This window comes from Gopherus evgoodei, chromosome 4 (genome assembly GCF_007399415.2).
Source record: "Gopherus evgoodei ecotype Sinaloan lineage chromosome 4, rGopEvg1_v1.p, whole genome shotgun sequence".
NCBI classification, from domain to species: Eukaryota; Metazoa; Chordata; order Testudines; family Testudinidae; genus Gopherus; species Gopherus evgoodei.
This window is the reverse complement of record NC_044325.1, coordinates 155,531,858-155,555,645: the sequence shown is the minus strand read 5'-3', so window position 1 is coordinate 155,555,645 and position 23,788 is coordinate 155,531,858. Positions and strand designations below refer to the sequence as shown.

At 50.7% G+C, this 23,788-nt stretch overlaps 1 protein-coding gene across 1 annotated transcript; it reads right to left on the bottom strand.

The window, feature by feature from the left end:
* Nucleotides 1–6,928: 6,928 nt before the first annotated feature.
* On the bottom strand, nucleotides 6,929–17,590 carry LOC115651335 (prostasin-like). The gene is given in 7 exon segments (XM_030562267.1): nucleotides 6,929–7,005; nucleotides 9,477–9,681; nucleotides 9,954–10,129; nucleotides 15,351–15,449; nucleotides 15,452–15,614; nucleotides 15,992–16,128; nucleotides 17,533–17,590. Coding segments are annotated over 7 exon segments (915 nt in total).
* Nucleotides 17,591–23,788: the final 6,198 nt, after the last annotated feature.

Sequence of the window (23,788 nt, the reverse complement as noted above, 5' to 3'; positions counted from 1 at the left end):
GAAATGAGAAGACTAAGGGAGGGATATGATAGAGGTCTATAAAATCATGACTGGTGTGGAGAAAGGGAATTGGGAAGGGTTATTTACTCCTTCACATAACACAAGAACCAGGGGTCACCCTAGGGTGACCAGATGCCAACTGTAAAATATCAGGACCACCGCAGTTGGGGTGGGGGGCACTTTTTAATTGTTACACTCACCCGTCCGGGTCTTTGGCAGCAATTCAGAGGAGGGTTCTTCCGTCGCTGATGGTCTTTGGTGGCATTTCAGCGGAGGGTAATAAGTCTTGCTGCCAAAGACAGAAGCACCGACCGCCAAAATGCCACCGAAGACCATCAGCAACTAAGGGAGCCACTGGACGGGTGAGTGTAACAAAAAAATAAAATAAAAAAAAGTGGGACAAACTTCTCAAAATCAGGACAGTCCCAATTTTATTGGGATGTCTGGTCACCCGATGAAATTAACAGGCCTCAGGTTTAAAACAAACGTGAGGAAGTGCTTCTTCACACAACGCACAGTCAGCCTGTAGAACTAAGTTGCTGGAGGACAGGTCCATCAATGGCTATTAGCCAGGGTGGGCAGGGATACAGCCGCACACTCTGGGGGTAACTAAACCTTTGACTACCAGCTGGTGGAAGTGAATGACGGGATGGATCACTCAATAACTGCCTTGTTGCGTTCATTTGCTCTGAAGCAAGTTGCACTGGTCCCAGTCAGAAGACAGGAAACTGGGCTCAATGGAACATTGGCCTGAAAGGGTATGGAAATTCTTGGGTTCTTATGTTTTTGTGTTCTTAGGATAGGGACAAAAAGAGATGCCTGAGGGATCCCACCTGAAACAGTGTCAGTCACATTCAGGGCACCTCCTCTTCTCAGAGCAGTAGGCTCAGGCTCTCCGCAGACTTTGGCACGTGGGAGTTTCTGGTAGATCCCAGGTCCTCTCTGTGACGTTCCCTGGTGTTATCTAGACTGATGATTTACTAGGTCACTCCAATGCTCAACTCTGGGAGCCAGCCTGACCCTGCGCTGCTGTGAGAACCCCCACTCCTGGGCTGTTTACGCACAGCCTCTGGCATGTGAGCTGCTCCTAGCTACGTGAGTGAGCACTTTTGGCCAGCCACTGCTTGGATTGGGCAACCAAATGACACCAGCCAATATCTCCGGTCCCAGACACAACTCTAGGAACTTCCGTCTTACAGTGTTCGGTTATGCCCGCTGGGTGCTGCAAGCTTATAAGAGGTCGTCAATTTAACAAAGAAAATGATATGTACCAGGCTTGTTATCCTAAGGAGCATCTCTGACACACTTCAAACCAAACGCACGGCTTCAGGCAGAATAACGAAACATTTATTAACTACAAAAGATAGATTTGAAGTGATTATAAGTCAAAGCACAAGAAGTCAGATTTGGTCAAATGAAATAACAGCAGAACGCAGTCTAAGCTGATCTTAACACTTTCAATGCCCTTACAAACTTAGATGCTTCTCATCACAGGCTGGCTGGATGCTCTTCAGCCAGGCTCTCCCCTTTGATCAGTGCGTCAGTCGCTTGCTGGTGGTGTCTATAGTTCTTCTAGCACATGAGGGAGAGAGTTTGGCCATGTCTGTGTTGCAAGAGCTTAGGGAGTGAAGAAAGAGCAGGCAGGGCTGGGATTATTATGGGGTTGAGGATCCCATGGAGGTTAGGTTAAGGTTCTCATGGGTATAGGGTCATCATCAGGATTAGGGCTGAGGTGGTGTCAAGGGGGACCAGAAAATGAAAAGAGAGAACCATGCATCCCACTGAAATCAGAAGGCTAATTCTGGGAGGTGGAATGCCATGAGGCTGGAAACACTTGGGTTCCCTTTATCAGAGGGGTAGCCGTGTTAGTCTGGATCTGTAAAAGCAGCAAAGAATCCTGTGGCACTTTATAGACTAACAGATGTTTTGGAGCATGAGCTTTCGTGGGTGAATACCCACTTCTTCAGATGCATGTGGTGGAAAGGTGGGTTCCCTTGTAATTCATTGGCACAGCTCCAGGGTGCTTAAAGGTAAAATAATTATTTACATAGGCCAATTAAATTAACAAAAGCTGTCTTGGTAAAACTTTTAACTCATCCTATCTTGGTTCTGCCAAAAGAAAGAAAGAAAGAAAGATTCCATATTTCAACCCTCACCCTAACCCCCATAACCCCAATGATTAACTTCACCCTATGATACCCTTAACGCTAACACAATGATAACCTTAATCTTTATCCCTAGCCCCAATGATACCATCTTTTTCCCTCTGCTTTAACCTGCTAGATCCCGCTCCCTTCCAAAAACTGGGTATAGGACCCAGGAGTCCTGGCTCCCAGCCTCATTCTCATTCCACATGCACAGGACAGGTAAGGCTGGTGTTTTTCTGTGGGTATCTTATCTGCTTGATTCCAACTTCCCTGGGCAGCGGGGGGGGGGGGGGGTGAAGAAAGAGAAGGGAAAGATAATAATGTGGGGGGGGCTGTTATACACACTCACTGCATGGTGTATGTGGGGGAATGGGTTCCCAAGCTCCATCCACTCTCATGAAACAGTCCTGCTATGCTCAGCAACAGTTAAAAATCTTAGTGTTGCTATTCAACTTGTCATCTGTAGGTTCCAGAGTTAATATTCCCCACGGATCTGAATGGAGGCACCTCAGGATTGAATGCAGAAACGGAGACAACCCATGATCCAGCCTCTCCTCATCCTGTCTTGGCCAATCCCAGCTCCCTCCATTGTTCTGACTGAACCCTGCCTGGAGACTGAACGCACCGGAGCATGCTTTTAGAGACAGAGCCTCCTGCTGCCACCCTCCCCAGATCTGTGGGAAATGGATGTGACCAATCCCCCAATGAGCCACTCCTGGAGACAAGTGCTATCAAAGAGGGCCATAACCAGGGTGGGGCGAGTGGGGTAACCTCTTAGGGCACAGAACCAAAGGGGTGGGAAAATGGGGCAGTGTCAGGGGATCACATGGAGTCACATGCCTCCCCCCAGATTTCTGCCTTCCTTTTAGCACAGTGTTTGGCATGTCCCCCCTACAGTTTGAGAACCGTCACCACTTCCCAGAAGCTGGCAGATCGGAAGCTGGTGGGAGCCACCCAGCCTACTCTGGCAAATGCCTCTCTGTGATGTGGAAGCCAGGGCACCGGCTGGCTACCCGACAGCCCTCCCTGCCCTGCTCCTCGAGCCAGGCCACCTCTACAAAGTCTGGGTGCTCCCCAGGCAGGGCGGGTGGCACAGCTCCGAGCTGCACCCCTGACGTGCTCCGGGCTCTGCTGCTGCAGGTCCCTGGATGGCGAGCTGCTGAGAGGCAGATGCCCAAGCGGGGATGAGCATAGCAGGGAGCACCTCGGGGAGCATCGCATGACAGCCAGGGTCGGCTCCAGGAGGCATCGCCAGCCAGTGCTGGCCTCCGTCAGGGCAGAGGCAAGAGCTCATCAAGGCAGCTAACCAGCACCAGAGCTCCCACAGCATGGAGAGCCTGGGGCCCGAGTGAGCCGGGCAGCTCCCACCAGCCTCTGATCTGCTGGCAAAAATTTGAAAACCTCTGTGCTCGATGGAAGGCAGAAATTTGGTTCCCTCCATATGTCGCCTCTAGGGGGTTGTCACGGTGCAGCGACTCACCCCGGCGGCACCTCCTGTCAGTCATCCTGGGAATCAGCTCTTCAACCCAGGAGCGCCTTCTGCAGGCCGGTGTCCCGGTTCCTCCTGGGTCCTGAGTCCCTCCTGGACCTCCCGGTGCCCCTTTCGGGCTGGGGTGCTTCCCCCTGCAGTACCTCGCAGTCTCACTGGGTCTCCCCTCCCCGGGGAACCCCCAACCTCCTATCCCCACCTCGCCTCAGTCTTTGGCTACTGCCAGTCACCATCTAGTCCCCATTCACTGGCAGGCTGCAGTATCAGCCACTCATCATCAGCAAGGGGAGGCTGGAGCTGCTGCCTCTGCCTACCCTTGGGCTGCTCCCTGCAACCCCAGTACCCCTCCCAGCCTTTAACAAGGCCTGCAGCCTGGGGGGTTTCCAGGCTGGAGCTCCCCCAGCTTTCCCCCAGCCCTGCTCCACTTAGGTACCCTGCTCAGCTCCCAGGCAGCCAGGCCCATCTCCCTCAAGAGCTAGAGGGAGAGCCCTGTCAGCTCCTGGCTTCGCTGGTTTTTATAGGGCCAGCTGCAGCGGATTCCCCAGTCAGTGAGCCTTTAGCTCGCAGCCCCAGCCCTCTCCCAGGGCTGGCTTCAAGCCCTTCAGGGCAGGAGCGAGTGACCACCCCGCCACAGGGGCGCAACTATGCTTGTTCGCCCTGGGCACTGCAATGCCTAGTTACAACTCTGCTTCCAAATTCAACACGCGAGTAGGGCGTGACCGTTCCTATTCTGCTGCGCCTGTAATTGCCCCAGCGCAGGCAACCTATAAAACCAAATAAAAAAGTGCAACCTCCCAGTTTACTGGGGGGAAGCCCAGAGTGATTTTCATTTCCCTCTTTTGTTAGCAGCTGAATGGCCAAGGACAGTGCCCCGGCAGAGCTCAGGTTGCAGTGGGGGTACGGTTATCCTGAGGGGTTCATAGATTGTAAAGTGAGAAGGCACCACTGTGATAATCTCGTCTAACCTCTTGTATAACACAGGCCAGAGACCTGCCCCCAAATAACTCCCAGAGCAGAGCTTTCAGAACAACTGCCAGTCTTGATGCAAAACTTGTCAATGGGGTGGAGAATCCACCAGGACCCTTGGTGAATTGTTCCAATGGTGAATTACTCTGACTGTGAAAAATTTATACTTTCTTTCCACGCTGCCTCCATCTCCCTTCAGCTTGCAGCCATTGGAGCTGCTCGACTGAAGTGCCCATTATTAAATATTTGTTCCCCGTGTAGGTATTTATAGACGGTGACCAGAAGACCCCATAACCGTCTCTTTCTTTAGCCACATAGACGGAGCTCTCCGAGTCCATCACTCTCAGGCAGGTTTTCTAATCCTTCCGTCATTGTCATGCCTCTTCTCTGAATCTTCTCCAATGCACAAGAAATCTCTTCAGGCAGGGAAGGGAACCTGCCATGTCTGTTGCTGGTCACCACTGCTGTTTGCCTTGATATCACACAGAGTGCTGCACCTGGAAGAAAACCTCTCTCACCCCCGCTCCAAACGCCCCTGTGAGCTGCCTCTCGAGTTCACCTAGCAAGTCGCCCTGCTTCACTCCACCCCTCATCTCCAGGGAGCGAATGGCCACTCAATAGACTTCAAACAGCTGGGCTGATAAAAACTCCCAGGGCTTAGAGTCCCACAGCCCAGCCTGTACACAGAGAACAGAGGAACTGTCAAACAACACACAGCCAGGCCAAACCTACCACTCACCAAGTCCCACCACCTCCAAGCACACACTTTGCAGCTGGATCTACTGCCTCAGGTGCTCTCCTGTTAAGGCCAGGATCATAGAATATCAGGGTTGAAAGGGACCTCACAGCAGGTCATCTAGTCCAACCCCCTGCTCAAAGCAGGACCAATCCCTGGATTTTTACCCCAGTTCTCCAAATGGCCCCCTCAAGGATTGAACTCACAACCCTAGGTTTAGCAGGCCAATGCTCAAACCATTGAGCTATGCCTCCTCCTCTAATCTAGCTATCTCAGCATGAGGTTAGAGTTTTAGACTGGAATGTGGTGGTGGTTGTCACCTCTTTTCTGTCACCAAGATGGGGTGAATTTATGTTCTCACAAGGTGGCTTGCTGATTTATTTTCCCTTGGTACATAACACATTTATTTTTAAGTGCCCTGCACGTGTGTCCATCCATTGCTAAGAGAACCCAGGCATCCTGGTCCTACCACAGTTTGACTCATCACATTCCACCTCCCAGAATTAGCCCTAGGATTTTGATGGAATGGAAAAGTCTCTTTTTCAGTTTCTCTTCCAAACATATGGGAAACCTCTCTTCCCTGAGCTGGGGATAGAACCCAGGAGTCCTGACTCCCAGCAGCCTCTCTTGCTCTAACCACTAGATCTCACTCCTATGCCCAGAACACCATTGTGGCATTATGAATGCTTTCAGGGTAAGGGGACTCTACCAACTCCACCAGATCTGTTTCTGAACCAACACCGCTGAATCTGCAAAATCTGTGTATAAGATACCTCTGTCTTTCTGCACGGGCTTTCCTTTTTAGTCTTTGGTTTTTTAAAACCTGTTCTCAAGATATAAAATAGCTATAAATCCCCTGACCCTTTTCCCAGGAGCCAGGGTTTGAAACCCTGTGTCCGGGCCAAATTGTGATTCACTCATTCCCACTTTGAGTCCCTTGCTCCATCCCAGTGTTGGGTGAGCCATTCCCGTGAGGTCTTGCTGTGTGGCTGTTCTCCAGCTGCTCGTCCCAGAGGTGGCTTCTTCTTGGTGCCAGATGGGGATCTCTGTACAGATGGTGGACATTTCTGAGGGGTGTGTCCACACACACCCTTCTGCCCCTCACACCTCCTCCTCCCCTGGGCTCTTCTCTTTCCCCAGGTACCCAGGGATTGTTTCTCCCTATGTGTCTCTGCAGTGCCCAGCCCGACGGGGGGTCCCCCATCTCCATCAGTACCAGAGAAGCCCAATACACACATCAGATAAATTGTGCGGGCAGAGTGCTTTTCATTCCATACTTTTTAATCTTTCCATTTCGATTAACACCTTAGGAGCATTAATTTCTGGGGGAAATTCCTATGTGGGGGAAGTGCATCGATTCTCTGTCACTTGGAGTATTGAAATGAAGAGTCAATTCCCCTTCTAAAACCACATGCCAGCTCAACTATCAGATATGGGCTGGATGGGGAACCCCTCGATTCTCTTGGTAAGTGACCCATGCTAGCCCAGCTGCTGTGGGCGGCCTAGAGGTTAGCACGGGCCATGGCCAGAGGAACCAGGCCAGGCTGGAATGCCAGGAGTGAGAATCTAGAGAGAAAGCAATGGCAGGGATCAAGGGTCTGTTACCAAGAACACCAGGAGGTCAGGTTCAGAGAGCTGCAGCCGAATAAGGCGCCGTAGCGATCTCGCTGAGAGAGCGCAGGGGCGGAGCTTGTACCCCCGTCGGGGTTCATGGCCCCCAGTCCTAGTGCTCGCTGCAAGCTACTTGCTGGAAGACTGGAGTGTGACTGTTCCCAGCCCCTCGGCGGACTGGGGTTCAAAACATAAGAACAGCCATACTGGGTCAGACAAAAGGTCCATCCAGCCCAGTGTCCTGTCTACCGACAGTGGCCAGTGCCAGGTGCCCCAGAGGGAGTGAACCTAACAGGCAATGATCAAGTGATCTCTCTCCTGCCATCCAGCTCCACCCTCTGACAAACAGAGGCTAGGGACACCATTCCTTACCCAGCCTGGCTAACAGCCATTAATAGACTTAGACCCCTATGACCTCACAGCTGCCAGATATGGGGTGGTATGCTCCCTTTGTAACAGACACACACTAGCTCAGCTAGCAGGTAGGGCTTGGATGGAGGATTCCCTTTGTCAGGGTCCCCACACACACACTCTGAACTCTGGAGGTACAGATGTGGGGGCCCACATGAAAGACCCCCTAAGCTTATTTCTACCAGTTTAAGTTAAAACTTCCACAAGGCACAAAACCGTTCCTTGTCCTTGAATTGTATTGCTGCCACCACCACCAAGTGATTTAAACAAAATTTCAGGGAAGGGTCACTTGGCATCAATATCCCCCCAGACCCCATTACCCCTTTCCTGGGGAGGCTTGAGAATAATATACCAACAAATTGGTTAGCAATATGAGCACAAACCAGACCCTTTGTCTTCCAGACACTGAAAATCAATCAGGTTTTTAAAAGAAGAACTTTATTTATAAAGAAAAAGTAAAAGAATCACACTTGCAAAATCAGGATGGAAAGTAACTTTACAGGGTAATAAAAAGATTTAAAACACAGAGGATCTCTCTCTGGCTCAGCTTCACAGTTTCAAAAACAGGAAGAAAACAACCTCTGTAGCACAGGAAAATTCACAAGCTAAAATAAAAGATAACCTATCCCATTTCCTTGCCTTACTTACAATTGCTGTGATTTTAGATGGATTATTCCAGGTATATTTTCAGGAGATGTTGTACCTGCCTGGCATCTCCCTCCATCCAGAGAGGGAACAACAAAGAGAGAACACAAACAAAACCTCCCCTCCACGCCTGCAGATTTGAAAGTATCTTCTTTTCTCATTGGTCCTTCTGGTCAGCTGTCAGCTAGGTTAATTGACCTACTTAACCTCTTACAGGTAAGCGATTTTGTACAGCTGCCAAGGAGGGATTTTATGATACCTTTCTCTCTATAATTATGACACCCTTTCTAAGAGTCATGTGCTAGCTCATCACATATGGGCTGGAGGGAGGGAGATCTGGGCTGGGCCATCTGGACTGTGCCAGGGATGAGACTAGATTGGAGGACCGCAATGATCCCTTGTAGCTGTGCTCTTAGACAATCCCTGCTATGGGTTCAAATCCTCCCAGACCCCTAAGGGATGGAGGGGGATTTAAATTATCTTGGGGACTGGGTTGGTCAGTGTCTGCAATTCTCAGCACAGACAGACGGGGGCACTGCAGAGCTAAGTCACCTTGTCCCCCTATCTCCATGGGCTTACCCAGGGTCTGTTCATGCCGGCCCCACCCTCCATTCTCCCAGGCACAAGCTTATTGCCCCATCAAGCCTCTGATGCAATGGGGCAGCAGCTGATGCAGCAGCACACATGGTAATGAGGCTATGAGGATGGGGTCCCCCCACAAGGCAATGTAGTGCCAGTGTCTTGGAGGGTGTCCAGGTGTGTGGTGGGGAAACTGAGGCAGAGAAGATGGAAAGGGAAAAACAGGTCAGAGAAGTGGAGCTGCTGAGGAAAGATAATTAAAGAGAGTGAAGAAAAAGGAAATAACAGCCCCTTCCTGAAAGCAAAAAGAGATTTTGGCACCCAGAAGAGGAGGGTAAAGAGGCCTCAAAGGAGCCTATGAGGTGGCTGACAAAGAGCCCAAGAGAGAGATAAAGAGGTGGGGGCAGAGAATGGAAAGATAAGGACACAATCTGGCATTGAAGCAAGTGGGAGGGAGGCTAGGGCTTGACTGCTTGTGTGCTTGCTTGCATGCGTGTGCATGCATGTGTGCGTGTGCATGTGTCCCTGCTGGAGGAAATCAGGACCCTTTTCAGCCTCGTTACCATCAGCAGTGGTTGCACAGGCCCAGTTGGGATCCGGGCTGTGCACCCCTCAGAGGCAGTGATGAACTGAACCCCCATCTGGAGGGGGCTTTGATGGGGGCCTGGAGGGATGCGCTGGGGCATGGGGGATGCATCTCACAGGATCATGGGGACAGCTGCAGCTAGGAGAAGCATGGCAGGCAGAGCCGGCACTAGGCACAAGCAGACTAGGCAATGACTTAGGGCCCCGAGCAGCCCAAGAGGGCCCCCTCTCCACTTTGCCTGTTTTAGTGTAGTGTGGGTGGGGGAGGCCCCCAAAATATTCCTTAGGGCCCCCAACGGGCTCGCACCGTCACTGCTGGGCTGCATGACGGACATGCTATGCACGATGAAGGGTATGGTGGGGATGTAGCCCTGGATCCAGTCAGCGTAGGGGGGCAGCAGGATGTAGACCCCCGGGCGGTTGGGGCATGTGCATTCCATGCCCCAGCTCACCACCCCAGCCAAGAGCCACGCGCTGTCCCATTCGCAGACCAAGGGTCCCCCAGAGTCACCCTGCAGACAGCAGAACCATGGAGTCAATTCCTGATTTGTTCTCTAGGGGGCGCCAGCTCTGATCCAGTCCTAGTGCCAGGGGAGTGGGGAATGGGATACGGGGGCTTTCCCCACTAGGGGGCACCAGCTCCAGCCCCAGGGTGGGGAACTGGCGGGCTCAGGGTGGACGGGGAATGGGACACGGGGCCTGTTTCCTGCTGGGGGGCACTGGCTCTGATCTGGGATGACTTGGTGTGGGGGAGGGAGTCAGGGAGTAGGATACAGGGTCTCACCTGACACACATCTTTCTCCCCTTGTGGATACCCTGCACAGATCATATCCTGCTTGATGGGATCGATCCCCTGAGGGTCGTCTGGGTATGAACCGGTGTTGAAGAGGCTGTTGCAGGTGTCTCTGTCTATCAGGGGAACCTGCACCTCTTGCAGGGTTTTGGGGGCTGTCAGGCTCCCTGAGGACAGACAGACGAACAGGGCCGAGTCACCCCCATGGAGACAAGCCGGTGCACAGCTGCAGAGATCGATCCACGGAGCATTGCTGGACAGCTCATCCCCAGGCACTGATGGGACTCCGGCACCAGCACTGCTCTGTGCTGACCAGCAGGGGGAGCCCTTGACCCTCACACTTCCACAGGTTCCCACGGGACACAAGCTGTGGGTCAGCCCAACTTCCCACATGCCTATGGTGCTCTCATGGAATGTGCCTCAGTTTCCACATCTGTAAAATGGGGATAATGATTCCGACCTCCTTTGTAAAGCACTTGGAGAGCTACGGGATGGACAGAACTCGATATGAGCCAGCGATTTGTTATTACTAAAGGATCAAAGCCACAGCCTCAGTTGCTCCCACCTCCCCACCTGCGGAGGGACCCACTTCAGGCATGAAACCGCCGGATGTTGGCATCACTAGAGATCCATGCATGGAGCCCTGGCACCAGCAAAATCCCAGGCCACAGCAGGATGCGCAAAGCAGCCACAGACTCTCACCCAGTGCAAAATCAGGGACCATAAACTAGGCGTGAAAATTGGAAAGTGCAAAGACAAAGAAGGATGACAGTGGAAATTCCACTAGCAACTTGCTAGACCAGTGATTTTCAAACTGTGGGTCACGACCCAGCACTGAGTCACAGAATGGAAGGCAGTGGGTCACGGCGGCTCTCGTCAGCACTGCCCACTGGGCCATTAAAAGTCCCGTCGGCGGTGCCGCCTGGCTAAGGCAGGCTAGTCACTACGTGTTCTGACTCCGCGCTGCGTCCTGGAAGCAGCCAGCAGCAGGTCCAGCTCCAGGTGGCGGGGGCCATGGGGCTCCATGTGGTGCCCCCACCCCCAGCACAAGCTCCATACTCCCATTGCCAGGGAACCAGCTAATGGGAGAACAAGGGGTGGTGCCTGAGGGCGAGAGCTGCTTGCACACGTCTGCCTAGGAGCCAGACCTGCTGCTGGCTGCTTCGGGGGCACAGAGCAGTAAGCGGTACCAGGATAGGCAGGACGCCTGCTTTAGCACCCCCGCTGCGCCGCCGACCGAGAGCCGCCCAAGGTAAACCTGCACCCCAACTCTGTGCCCCCCAAACCCATAGCCCCCTCCTGTACCCCAAACCCCTCAGCCCAGCCCCACCCCAGAGTCTGCACCCCCAGCCCAAAGCCCTGACCCCCTCCTGCACCCCAACTCCCTGTCCCAGCCCTGAGTTCCCCTCAAACCCAGAACCCCCTCTTCCACCCCAAACCCCTCATCCCAGGATCTACCTCAGAACCTGCACCCCCAGTCCAGAGACCTAACCACCTCCCACACTTCAACTCCTTGGCCCAGCCCAGAGCCTCATCCCACACCCTGAACCCCTCATTCTCAGCCCATTCCACTGCCATCACCCCATACCCCAACCTTCTGCCCAAGCCCTCAGCCACTCGCACACCCCAAACCCCTCATCTCCAGCTCCATTGGGTCACGGGCATCAACAATTTTCTTCAACTGGGTTGCCAGAAAAAAAGTTTGAAAACCTCTGCACTAGACCGCTACAGCTCCGAGCACATCTGCAGAGCGAAATTTGCAAAGCAAAAGCAGGCTTTCTCCAAATGCAGAATCAGTGAGGGTAATATCCAAGAGGTAGAAATACGGGAGGCGTATGCCAGCAGCACACTAGATGGCTGCAAATCCATACGTACAACAATCATGCAAGCTGCACCACAGCAGGATCTGCCAAGATACCACAGGATCACACTGAATGCATGACAGGGATAAAGCAGGGGTGGGAACTGGACGGGTGAAAGGAGAGTCCAAAGCCCGAAGAGGAATGATGGTGGAAATTGGCTATTAATTGGCTCTCCTGCTATGGATCGATGCACAGAACAGACACGCTAACAGATTATCCAGCCACAGGAAGATGCACAACATTAAAACTATCTCCCACCCAATGCAAGATGAGGGACTTTAAAGGTTAGGGTTAAGGTTAGGGTTGGGGGTAGAGTACAGGTTATCTTCAGGTGTAGGGTGAGCATAACTGTTAACGTGTAGGTCAAGGGTGAGGGTTATTGGTGGGGGTGCAGCAAGATTTAGTGTTTGTGTTAGAGTTAAGGTGAGTTAAGTTTCATGGTTAATAGAGAAGGGTTAAAGTGTTAGTGTTAAGGTTGTGTTAGGGTTAGAGTTAAGGGTCAGGGTTCAATGTAAAGGTTTGATTTAGGTAGGTTTGGAAGGATTCAGTTTTGATCGGTAAATATCAATTTCACCAGGCACACACAAACTGAAGACAAAATATTTCCACTCAGGGCTGGCTCCAGGGGTTTTTCCACCCCAAGCAGACAAAAAACCCCCCCAAAAAAACGCAATCTGCGGCAATTCAGCAGGAGGTCCTTCGCTCCCACCGGGAGTGAGGGACCCTCCGCCAATTGCCACCGAATAGCTGGACGTGCCTCCCCTCTCTGGAGTGGCCGCCCCAAGCACCTGCTTGCTAAACTGGTACTTGGAGCCGGCCCTGTTTCCACTGGTAATCACTGAAATTTACATATAGGCAACATAAGAAAAGTGTAGCTTGAGAACTTGTTGTAGTCACACCTTAATGACTTAGGTCATAATGAATGCTGCATAAAGCATGTATTCACAGTGCTGCTAAACCAGCAGGTGCCTGCATTACCAGAGCACGTGCTGCTGATAATTATGCAGCTGTCATAAAGCTTTCACTTTTTGAATCTCATCATCTACTGGTCTTAAATTATTATTATCTGACTCTCCCCCTATAATTTCCCACAACTGTGAACATTGAAATTGATAAAATGCAGGGAAATGCTTAAAAATAAACTTTGATATCATCCATCTAAATTATAAAAAGTCAAATTCTGCCAAGCCTAAATGTGATCAGGGACCATTAAGATTAGGACTGGGGTTAGGGCAGAGCATTATCTTCAGCTGTAGGGTGAGCATAACTGTTAACCTGAAGTTTAATAAAGAGGGTTATTGGTAGGGTGTCAGGATTACCCTAACACTTGTTCAAGGTTAAGGTTGTGTTAGGGTGAGAATTCAGCGGTAGGGTTGAGTTTAAGGGTTAGATTCAGTATCAAAAGTTAAGATTAGTGGTTAGGGTTATATTTAAGGACTAGAGATAAGACTGAGGCTAAAGGTTAGGAGTAAGCATTGGTGTATAGTTTTATCTTAGTGTATAGTTTTATCTTTAGCAGTAGGGTGATCATTTACATTAAATTGAGGGTTAATTTTTAGGGTTGGGGCTGGGGTCAAGGAAATGTTTAGGGTTAAGGGTATATCGGGTAGAGAGCTAGCTTTTTATTTAGATTAGCATTGCAGTTAAAGTAGGGTTATGGTTACAGTTAGGATTAAGAATACAGCAGGAGTATAATGCTAGATTTTGATTTATGGTTGGTGTTGCAGTTAAAAATAAGGTTAGGGATAGGGGTATAGTGCTAGATTTTGACTTATGGTTAGCAATGCCGTTAACAGCAAGGTTAGGTTTATGGTTATGATTGACGTTATAGCAGGGGTACAATGCTAGATTTTGATTTAGGGCTAGCATTGCTGTTAACAGTAGGGATAGGGTTATGGGTTAGGGTTAAGAGTGTATCTGTGGTAAAATGTTAGCGTTTGATTTAGGGTTAAGGTTAACAGTTAAGTTTTATGGTTAATAGTTAAGGATTGCGTTAGTTTTAGAAATCAGGATTAAGGGTTGGGTTAAATTTAAAGGTTACATCAAGGACCATAAAGGTTAGGGTGGGGGTGGGAGTTAGAGTATGGTGTTATCTTTAAGTGTAGGGTGATCATAACTGTTAATCTTAATATTAAGAATAAGGGTTATTGGCAGGGGGAGGATAGGAGTAGGTTTAGTGTTGGGGTAGGGTTACGGGTGGGGGTTAAGGCAGTGATGAGCTGCCAAAATATTAACAGGTTCCCTTCTCCTCACCTCACTAGGGGGTCATGTCCCCCCAGGGGATCATGCCCCATCCAACCCCCCCCATGTTCCTTGACACCCCCCCTCTGGGACCCCTGAACCATCCCCCCCCTTTCCTGTCCCCTGACTGCCCCTTGATGCTCCATCCAACCCCTCCTCTCATTCTTGATGACCCCCAGGACCCCTGCCCCATCCAACCACCCCTTCTTTCTGTCCCTGACTGCCCCTCACCACCTCATCCAACCCCTGCTCCTTCCTGACTGCCCCCTGGGACCCTTGCCCCCATTCAATCCCCCTGTTCCCTGCCCTCAGACTGCCCCCTGACTCCTATCCACCACCACCCCCCACAACCCACTGAACACCGCCTCCCTGCTCCCTGCCCCCTTACCACACTGTCTGGAGCCGGGACCGTGACCGGCGCCAGGGGGCCCAACTCCCCGGGCCGGGCCGGAGCCACTCGACTGGGACCAGCCCAAGCCGGGGGTGCTTGGCCGGAACCAGGCTGTGGCGCTCAGCCGGGGTCAGGTGGAGCCGGACTGGGCCATGCGTGCCGCCCCCGCCCCCAGCCCAGCTTACCTTGTTTCAGGGTTCCCGCGAACATTTGATTTGCGGGAAGCAGGGGAGGAGGAGGAGAAGGAGGGCGGAGCGTTCAGGGGACAGGGGGAGGTGAGCTGGGGCCAGGGGATGGGTGGACAGCTGCCCGAACCTTTGTTAAATTTAAAAGCTTTTTAGAACCGGTTGTCCTGGAACAACCAGTTCTAAAAAGGCTTCTAAATTTAACAACTGGTTTCTGTGAACCGGTTGGAGCTCACCATTGGGTTAAGGTTGCGTAGGGTGAGAATTAAGGGTTAGGGTTGAGTCTAAGGGTCAGATTTATGGTTAAGTGTTAAGATTGAGTGGTTAGGGTTAAGGGACAGAGATAGGGTTCAGGTTAAAGATTAGGGTAAGCATACAGGTTCAGCTTTAGCTGTAGGGTGAGCATTTAAATGAAATGTAGAGTTAAGTTTTAGGTTGGGGATGGAGGTTAGGGCTCTGCTTCGGGTCTAGGTTATATCCGGGTCATTGTGCTCAATTTTGATTTAGGGTTATAGTTACAGTTCAAATTGAGTTAGGGTTCAGGTGAGTATTAGGAATTAGGGGTAGATTAGGGGTTAAGGTTAAGGTGATGGTAGAATTATGCCCCAAAGCTGTTTTCCGGTCACCATCTGGGGGACCCTAGAACCTCCTCCCCCATTAACCCCCAAAGTCCTACCATTTCCCAACAGCCCCTCATTCACCCTCTCACCTCCATAATGAGTGTCACCCCAGCCGGTCACCCAGCACTCCATGCTCGCGGGGAACTCCACAGAGGAGGCCGGAAGGCAGATGGGTTGATAACTTCGTTGAAGCTCACAGGGGTTTCCAGCTCCACCAGCGCGATGTCACCGCTGGACCCGATATCAGTGTAGCTTGGGTGGCAGTAAATCTCCTTGATGGGAAGAGATACCAGACTTTCAGAGGGGTTCAGGAGCTGATATTCCCCTAGGTTCCCATGATAGGCAGACTTGTCCTTGCAAGATACAAGAGGCATATAAAGGCAGTTCACCCAGTAATCAGATGCAGCCAACTCTGGGGTGGGGCCATTGCGTACCAACTGCACAACTGATGGGGATGGTTAGCCTGAGGCTGAGATGCAGCTGCCTCTGGGGCAGGGCAGCTGGGGAACAGCAGCCCATAACACCACACAGCTATGGCTCACCTGGCAATGAGATGCAGCCATCTCTGGGGTGGAACAGCTCGGTAATGGCTGTACAGTGACTCTGCAAGGGGATGGTTCACCTGGCACTGAGAAGCAGCTGCCTCTGGGACGTGGCAGTTGGGGAACAGCTGCACAGTGATGGCTCCTGCCTGGGTTACTCACCCATCCAAGCAATGAGCTGCTGATACCACCCAGCTCTCAGCAATGAGGGACCCTCCACAGATGTGGTTGCTGCCTTCACGGATGCTGACCTGCCAGGGCCAGGACCCATTCTTGGCATCATTACCCCCCACAATGCGGGGAGATCCCATAGACTTCTCAGAAGCTGAGGAGAAAGGTGGGGAGCACAGTGAATAGAACCCAGGAGTTCTGGCTCCCAGCCCCCCTGCTCTAACCCATTAGATGCCACTGCTCTCCCACACCCAGAGTTAGAACCCAGGAGTCCTGGCTCCTAGTGGCCTGGCACATAACCTCTATCCTGTCTTCCCTCCCCAACCTCTGTCTCCCCACCCATAGATTCACCTCTACTGCCCATCCCTGGGGTGGGGTGGGGGTAGGACTGTGAGGCCTTCCGCAGGGTCTGGTGCACACAGTCACAGCATAGTATTCCCTTAAAGGTATAACAGACTTAGTATATTTGCACTTTCCAGGAGAGGGCTGGGCAGCCCAGAACATACATTTCTGGGGGAAATCTGTGGCTGGGGGTATGTTGGGGTCACCCTATGGGACTCTTTCAGGCTGGTAAGAGCCCGGGTGTGGCTGGGTGGCTGCAGCCCACACAGAGACCTAGCTGGGAGTGACCTGCAAGTTGGAGGCTGTTTGTGAGCAGTCCAGACTGGAGGCTACAGCAGTAATGCATCGTAATGGGCACCCCAGGTTACAGGGCAAGGGTGACACAGCTACTCATTGGTCTGGATTGTGCCCTGGGTATGTCACAGACCTGTCTACTGTAAAACCAGCATGAAGTTGTTTTAACATAGGGTGAGGGAGAGAGACAAACTAAAGGCAATGACAGGATGTGGAAACATGAGGTTACAGGTAGAAGAAAAAAACACAGTCTTGTGCCTGTACCTGTTAGCAAGGTGCTGTCCTGTCTGATAGGGTGTTACTCACTCAGTGGTTAGTTCTTCCAGCCCTTATCCAGCCCATAAAGCTGGGATCTACCATTCCTGAGACCTCACCCCCCACTCTCTGCAGGTTCATTTGCTTTTGTGAATCTCCAGCCTGCACCTCAAACTGACAGTGCCCAGAGACTGTCTCCATGGGCGTCCAGTTTTCAGACGCCCCATCAGATCTGGAACACAACATCCTATGTCACTTAGCTCTAAACTCATTCCCCACATAAACATCTCACAATAATTTGACAATCAGCTGAGCCTCAGAGACCCCAGGAGGCCCTTTCAGTGTGCATGGTCGGACATAGACATAATGTCCCTGCCAGCATGTGGCTGGGTGAGTTTGGGGAAGTCTATGTTGCAAGCGCTTAGGGAGTGAATAAAGGGCAGGCAGGGCTGGGATTACTGGGGGTTCAGGCTACCATGGAGGCTAAGTTAAAGATATCATGGGACTGGGGACAAGGTCACAAATATAAAAGTGGCCAATTAAATAAATTAACACAAGCCATCTCAGTAAAACTTTAACACATCCTGTCTTCATTCTGGCACTCAGTGGGAAAGAAAGAAAGAAAAAAAGGTCCCTGTCTCCCATCTCCACTCCATCCCAAACTCACCCTGCACCAGGCTCGTTGCCAGCAATGCCGTGGCCAGGAGGGAGCAGAGATGCTCCATGATCCAGCCTCTCCTGGTCCTGTCTTGGCCAAACCCAGCTGGCTCCATCACTCCGACCAAAGCCCGGCTGGAGAATGAATGGGCCAGGGTGGGTTTTTATAGACAAGGCTCCTGTCTCCGCCCTCCCTAGATCTGGAGAGAACCGGTGTGACCCATCCCCTCATAAGCCATTCAAGGAAACAAGTGCTGCTAAATTCTGCAGGCAGGCAGGGTGCGACCATTCTCATTCTGCTCTGCCTGGAATTGCCCAATAGAGGCGCCCAGAAAAACCAACAAAAAAGTGCATTGGTCAAGGTTACGGTGGGGAGGCCCGTTTTGATTTTAACTTCCCTGTTTTGTTAGCAACTGACTATGCCAACAACAGCTGGCCAAGGACAGTGCCCTGGCAGAGCTCAGGTTGTAATGGGGGTAAGGTTAGCATCGGGGGGTCATAGAATCTAAAGTGAGCAGACACCATTGTGATCAGTCTCACTCCTGGTATAACACAGGCCAGAGACCTGCCCCCAAATAGTTCCTAGGGCAGAGCTTTTAGAAACACATCCAGTCTTGCTTTAAAAAATGTCACTGAGGGAGAACCCACCACAACCCTTGGTAAATTGTTCCAAACCTTAATTACTCTCACCGTTAAAAACTGACACTTTATTTCCAGTCTGCATTAGTCTAGCTTCAATTGCAGCAATAGGATCCGCCTGACTAGCGAGCCTATTATAAAATATGTGTCCCCTGGGTAGGTATTGATAGACTGGGGTGAAGTCACCCCTTCACCGTCTTAAGAGAAATAGACTGAGCTCCTTGAGTCTCTCACTCACAGTCAGGTTTTATAATTCTTGAATCATTCTCATGGCTCTTCTCTCACCCCGCTCCAATTTATCAACATTGTTCTTGAATTGTGGGCGCCAGCAATGGACACGGGATTCCAGCCGTGGTCGTACCAGTGCCAAATACAGAGATAAAATCAAATCTCTGCTCCCACTCAAGATTCCCGTTTATACATCCCAGCATCACATTAGCTGTTTTGGCCACAGCGTCACACTGGGAGCTCATGTTCACCCCGTTATCTTTTTCAGAGTCTCTTTTTCCCAGGAGCAAGTCCCCCATCCTGTAAGAATGGCCAACACTGGTTGTTCCTAGGTGGACACATTTTCATTTAGCCACGTTGAAACACACATCAGTGATTTGTCCTCTTCCTTATTTACCACTCCTCCAATTTTTGAGTCATGTGCAACCTTTATCAGTCATGTTTTCTTCCAGGTAATTGATAAAAATTTTAATAAAATTGTGATGCTACACTCCATATTCTTCATAGAAATAATGTTATAATATTATTATAGCATACTGAAGATGTATTTTATACAAGATGGGTCTTGTGAGATATAATTAGAAAGGTTATGATTTGCTGAATACGATTATCCTATTTGTATGCAAGTATCATTCCTGTATCTGAAGTTAGGAATATTGACTATGTAACAGTTATAAGTGGCTTTACACCTGGGGAACGCTCACCGGACAGAATGCAATCAGCCTGGATGGGCCATTAGGGGAGCAATAGGCCTTTGAAGATGTTAATCTCCCACCTTCCTGAGAAACTTCCTGGGATGCTAGAAACAACCTTTGACTCATGGCTGCTTTGACGCTGCAGAGTCATGTGATCAAGTCACCTGGTACTGGATTCCATGATAGAATACCAGTATTTTTCCACTGGGGCTGGAGGGGAACCACACTGGCAAACAAAGGGTTCCCACCATATGCAAAACCTATTTAAGACAGGAGAGTGATTTAATCAGTCTTCACTCTTCACTGAATCCCCGCCCACGGTGACTGCTGGAAACATCTAAGAAACAAAGACAAAAGTGAGGAGAACAGCCGAGCCCAGACTAGAAAAGGAGTCTGGCCTGTGAAAGAAATACCTAAAACAACATTTAGGGTGAGACATTGCTACTTGTAACCAGTTTCTTTACTGTATTAAGCTTAGTTTGTGTGCTTGTTTTATTTGTTCAGTGATCTGCTTTGATCTGTTTGCCATCCCTTATAATCACGTAAAATCTATCCTTTGTCATTAATAAATTTGTTTTTGCTTTCTCTAAAACCAGTTTCTGGAATTCATAACTGGAGGGGGGGAAATCTGTGCAAATCTTCCTCCACACTGAGGGAGGGGGTGAATTCCATGAGCTTACGCTGTACAATTCTCTGTGCAGAGAAAGACAATACAGTTCCCTAGCTGAGTCTTCCCACGCAGAGCTGATCTCAGTGTCTGTATCTTTCTGCAGCCAGGTGTGTCCCTACCTGTGTGTTCGTTGGAGGAGGCTTGAGGGCCTGGCTCAGCAGGACGGTGTAAGGGAGCCCAGGCTGGTGGAACAGGCAGGATCAGTGGTACCCCAGTACCTCAGGTGGCACCCCGGAGTGGGGAGTAACACCCGGGCTTACCATGCAGTGTAGACATCCCCAAAGACCGAGGAGCTGCATAACCATCACTGGGACTTTGGCATGAATCACTCTGAAGCAAATCCAGATGTGTCCCCCTCCCCGCAAGTGAGCCAAAAAAACCCATGTGCATAGAACTCGCAATGAGGCAGAGGGAGGTGACTATTTATTAGGCTCATATCATCTGGTCCAACTTAAAGTTAGGATCTTTAGAGTTTCCATGCTGGTTCCCACGGCCAGAGAAACTTATCTGAAGTTGAAGCAAGAGTCCCTCAAGTTGCCACGATATCGGTCACAGGAGGTGAGCAGGGATTTGAGCTCAGATTGTCACCCGTCCCAAGGGCATCCTGGAAACTGCAGCCCACAAACTCAGGGGGGATTTATTGCAGTGCTTCAGAGGTGACATGGTCTATCTACATCAAGGGCAAGGAATGGTTGCTGTGGGATAGGAACCCAGTCTAGGTGGGGGACAGATGACTTGGGAGTGCAAATCCAGACTAGTGATGGGCTGTGTCACTGCCTGACCTGTAACCTTTGATGTGGTTGTAGCGCCCAACTTGGGCTGCGCACATCCATCCTACCAGCTGGCAGGTCACACCCTGAATGTCCATGTGCTAAGCAGCCCTGGCTGAGCAGCACTCTTCCTAGCAGCCTGTCTACACCCCACAGCCCCACGCTGCTTTCCACCAATCTTGGTTTCAACCAGCAAGGGTGACCCCAACACACCCCTACTCTCAAATGTCCCTCAAACTGAGGTGCCCAGCCTTCTCCTGGATAACTCAGAGAAATCGTAAGGTTAATTTGTTCTTTTAAAGACACAAAAGCACATCACAGCTTATTAACTTAACGGCGGGGCGGGGGGGGGGGTAGATACACCCTTCCCGGCAAACACAGCACTGAGCTGGTGGGTGATAAAATAAAAGGCATTTATAACAATAGGAGAGAGGGAAAGTGATGTGAATGGAAAAGGACTAAACTTAGGAAGAGTTACAAGGAAATAAAAGTGAAAACAAACATGTAAAAGTCTAAAACTTAATCTAGCAAAATGCAGGCTTCCTATCCTGTTATGCATAAATGAGGCTTCCATTGTTTTCATCCCACCAGGCTTAATTTACCTAAGAGACAGGAACTGCTCTTTCCTTTGTCTGGCCACAGACTTTCAAACATAATATCATGGAGTGTCCATAATTCCCCCATAGCGTTACTACCGACATTTCACAAAGATATTAATCACCAGCATGTCGTTAGCTCTCAGAAAAGACCTCACTCTGTACACACTTCTAATGCAGGAATATCACATGCAATCAGTTGATTCAGTTACTTGAGGTTCAGCCCCCCCTGTCTTTATAGCCCAGTAAATCTTTGCAATGGATCCTTCTGAAAAGTAAAATCTGGACGGAGCTTCTCCCTCCTGCTGGGTGTAGACACCAGGCTGTCTTCTCCCTGACTTGTCAGTGTGAGGTTTGCCTCCGCCCCTAGTTAGGTCAATGGGTCTGTGTGCTGCTTCTATGGAAATAGAGAGAAACATACATACCTTAGTTTGGGAGAGAGTATTATTTACACTGGCCAATTAAATTAACACAAACCATCTTGGTAAAACTTTTAACTCATCCTATCTTGGTTCTGCCGAAAGAAAGAAAGAAAGAAAGAAAGAAAGAAAGAAAGAAAGAAAGAAAGAAAGAAATCTATATTTCAACCCTCACCCTAATCCTCATGACAAACTTTGTCATAACCCCATGATACTCTTAACCCTAATCAAATGATAACCTTAACCCTTATCCCTAACCCCAATAATACCACCTTCTTCCTGTGCTCTAACCTGCTAGATCCCACTTCCTTCCCACAGCTGGGTATAGGACCCAGGAGTCCTGGTTCCCAACCTCATTCTCATTCCACATGCCTAGGGCAGATAAGGCTGGGGTTTCTCTGTGGTTGTCTTACCTGCCTGATTCCAACTTCCCTGGGCACCTAGGAAGAGAAGGGAAGGATATTACTCTGTGTGGAGGCGGGGGAGGTGTGGGTTCTACACAGATATTTCACTGTGTATCTGGGGGAATGGCTGCCAGTAGCTCCACCCACAGTTCCCAAGCTCCACCCACTCTCCTGAAACAGCCCTGCTATCCTCAGCAACAGTTAAAAATATTAGAACTGTTGCTATTCAAGTTGTCATCTGTAGGTTCCAGAGTTAACAATCCCCACTGACCTGAATGGAGGTGGCTCAGGACTGAATGCAGAAATCCAGGCTAAATGGGCAGGGTGATCAAAGAAGGGCAAAAGGGTTGCAAGCCCCAGTATTCACTAGCCCAATTCCCTCCCCACATCAGACCGTATCTCTTTCCCCTCCCCATGGAAGGTAGGGGCCCGTTCCTACATCCCCACTTCACCCTCACTCACCAGAGTCATCACCAGAAATGATAAGGGCAGTGGGCAGTGGAGACAACCCATGATCCAGCCTCACCTCATCCCGTCTTGGCCAACCCCAGCTGTCTCCATTGCACTGACTGAACCCTGAGTGGAGGCTTTTAGAGACACCATCACCACGTCCCAGGAGCTGGCGGATCGGAAGCTGGTGGGAGCCACCCAGCCTACTCTGGCAAATGCCTCTCTGTGATGTGGGAGCCGGGGCACCGGCTGGCTACCCGACAGCCCTCCCTACCCTGCTCCTCGAGCCAGGCCACCTCTACAAAGTCCAGGTGCTACCCAGGCAGGGCGGGTGGCACAGCTCCGAGCTGCACCCCTGACATGCTCCAGGCTCTGCTGCTGCAGGTCCCTGGATGGCGAGCTGCTGAGAGGCAGATGCCCAAGTAGGGATGAGCACAGCAGGGAGCACCTCGGGGAGCATCGCATGACAGCCAGGGTCGGCTCCAGCAGGCATCGCCAGCCAGTGCTGGCCTCCGTCAGGGCAGAGGCAAGAGCTCATCAAGGCAGCCAACCAGCACCAGAGCTCCCACAGCATGGAGAGCGTGGGGCCCGAGTGAGCCGGGCAGCTCCCACCAGCCTCTGATCTGCTGGCAAAAATTTGAAAATCTCTGTGCTCGATGGAAGGCAGAAATTTGGTCCCCTCCATTTGTCGCCTCTAGGGAGTGTAAATATGCTTGCTCACCCCAGGCGCTGCAATGCCTAGTTACGGCTCTGCTTCCAAATTCAACACGCGAGTAGGGCGTGACCGTTCTCATTCTGCTGCGCCTGTAATTGCCCCAGCGCAGGCATCCTATAAAACCAAATAAAAAAGTGCAACCTCCCAGTTTACTGGGGGGAAGCCCAGAGTGATTATCATTTCCCTCTTTTGTTAGCAGCTGAATGGCCAAGGACAGTGCCCCGGCAGAGCTCAGGTTGCAATGGGGGTACGGTTATCCTGGGGGGTTCATAGATTCTGAGGTCAGAAGGCACCCCTGTGATCAGCTAATCTGACCCCTGGTATTATACAGGCCAGAGACCTGCCCCCAAATAACTCCCAGAGCAGAGCTTTCAGAACAACTGCCAGTCTTGATGCAAAACTTGTCAATGGGGTGGAGAATCCACCACGACCCTCGATGAATTGTTCCAATGGTTAATTACACTGACTGTGAAAAATGTATACTTTCTTTCCAGTCTGCAGTAGTCTCCCTTTAACTTGCAGCCATTGGAGCTGCTCGACTGAAGAGCCCATTATTAAATATTTGTTCCCCGTGTAGGTATTTAAAGACGGTGGCCAGGAGACCCCATAACCTTCTCTTTCTTAAGCCACATCGATGGAGCTCTCCGAGTCCATTACTCTCAGGCAGGTTTTCTAATCCT